The 1539-nt window shown below is 35.5% G+C and overlaps 1 protein-coding gene across 1 annotated transcript; it reads right to left on the reverse strand.

Annotated features, from left to right (window-relative positions):
* Positions 1-90: 90 nt before the first annotated feature.
* On the reverse strand, positions 91-1200 carry LOC129570921 (GA-binding protein subunit beta-1-like). The gene is made up of 6 exons (XM_055450645.1): positions 1118-1200; positions 741-839; positions 583-681; positions 410-508; positions 237-335; positions 91-175 (listed from the first exon to the last, which is right to left on the reverse strand). Exons 2-6 carry the CDS (start codon positions 745-747, stop codon positions 105-107), a joined length of 375 nt encoding a protein of 124 aa, XP_055306620.1. The 5' UTR covers positions 748-839; positions 1118-1200; the 3' UTR covers positions 91-104.
* Between the last annotated feature and the right edge of the window lie 339 nt (positions 1201-1539).

Here is a 1539-nt window from a genome sequence, read left to right on the forward strand (position 1 = left end):
AAATTTAATCGTAGATTGAAAAAATCTTTCCATTTCAATTCCCTTAAAAAAGTGTACGGAAAAGTAAAATATTCAACATTACTATTGTTGGCAGCATATTGAATCTATTCCAATTGTTCTTCAATATTAATTCGGTTTCTTTTACCGATAAAAAGTTTGGCGACATTATTGTGACCTGAAAAATAATACAGATCAATGAAAAAGATCAAAGCGGTATTTTATTTAGTCAGCAGTACCATGGTCAACAGCTAACTGAAGAGGTGTTAGATTCTCATGATTTCTAATATCAACTTTGGCTCCTTTTTTGATGAGAAGTTCAGCAACATTCTTGTGACCTTAGAAATAATTTAGATCGATGAAAAAGATCAAACCGATTCTTTATTTTGTGAAAATACTTATTCAACATTACCATTTCTAGCAGCGTAATGAAGAGGTGTATGATTCAAATTATTCATGATATCCATATTGGCGCCTTTGTTGAGGAGAACCTCGGCGACATTTTTGTGACCTGGAAAAAAAATCAGATCGATGAAAGAGATCAAATCAATCGTTTCTTTAATAAGAACAAGCATTCAACATTACCACCTAATGCAGCTAAATGAAGAGCTGTGGAATTCAAATCACTTCCAATATCAGCGTTAGCTCCATTCTTGAGAAGCACATCAGCGACACCTCCGTGACCTAAAATAATACGGATCAATGAAAGAGATCGGCGGGATAACTTATTTAGTCAACCTTACCCCTCATTGCTGCCAAATGAAGAGGTGTGTCATTAAAATTATTTTTGATATTAAGATCGTTTGCTTTACGGATGAGAACTTCAGTGACGCTCTTGTGACCTGGAAAATAATTCAGATCGTTGAAAAAATTAAACCAATTTCCCATTTAGTGAAAAAAAAGTCAAAGCTCATCACACACAACTCTGACACCCGTGTATACTAGCCGGTTTTGTGTGTGAGTTGGTTGCGATGGCTGTATATGCGACGTTTATTTGCACGATAGTTGTGTGGGCGGCAATTGCATCGCGATATGCTTATCCATTGGCCGAAGCATATTCAATGCTTGCTGCTAAGCAATACTAATGCGCATAGTACTCGAAAAAAGTATTCAAAATTACCATGGGAAGCAGCATGATGAAGAGGTGTCTGATTCTGAACATTTTTGATATCAACATTGGCTCCTTTACTGGTGAGAAGTTCAGCGACACTCTTTTGACCTGAAAAATAACCCAGATCGATGAAAAAATTAAACCGATTTTCCATTTAGTGAAAAAAAAGTCAAGGCTGCACTGACGAAGTGTAGTAGACACATCGATTATTTTAAGAAATTTTCAGAACTTTTTTTGAAAATTCAATTCTTTCTAGTGTAAATTTGCTCTCGGAAAATTTTTGAAGAGCAAAAAAAGGTCCTCACTTCGGAAAATTAAGTGAAAATATCCAAAATTGGTCCAAAAAAACTTCCAGAGGGTCAAATTTTGTCAGCATTTGCGTCAGAATGCATGGAAAAGCGTTCCTTAATATTGTGAGCAAAGGGAATGTG

The sequence above is a fragment of the Sitodiplosis mosellana genome, unplaced genomic scaffold, assembly GCF_009176505.1.
Source record: "Sitodiplosis mosellana isolate CC-2019 unplaced genomic scaffold, AAFC_SMos_1.0 Smas_scaffold_660, whole genome shotgun sequence".
In the NCBI taxonomy this organism is placed as follows: Eukaryota; Metazoa; Arthropoda; class Insecta; order Diptera; family Cecidomyiidae; genus Sitodiplosis; species Sitodiplosis mosellana.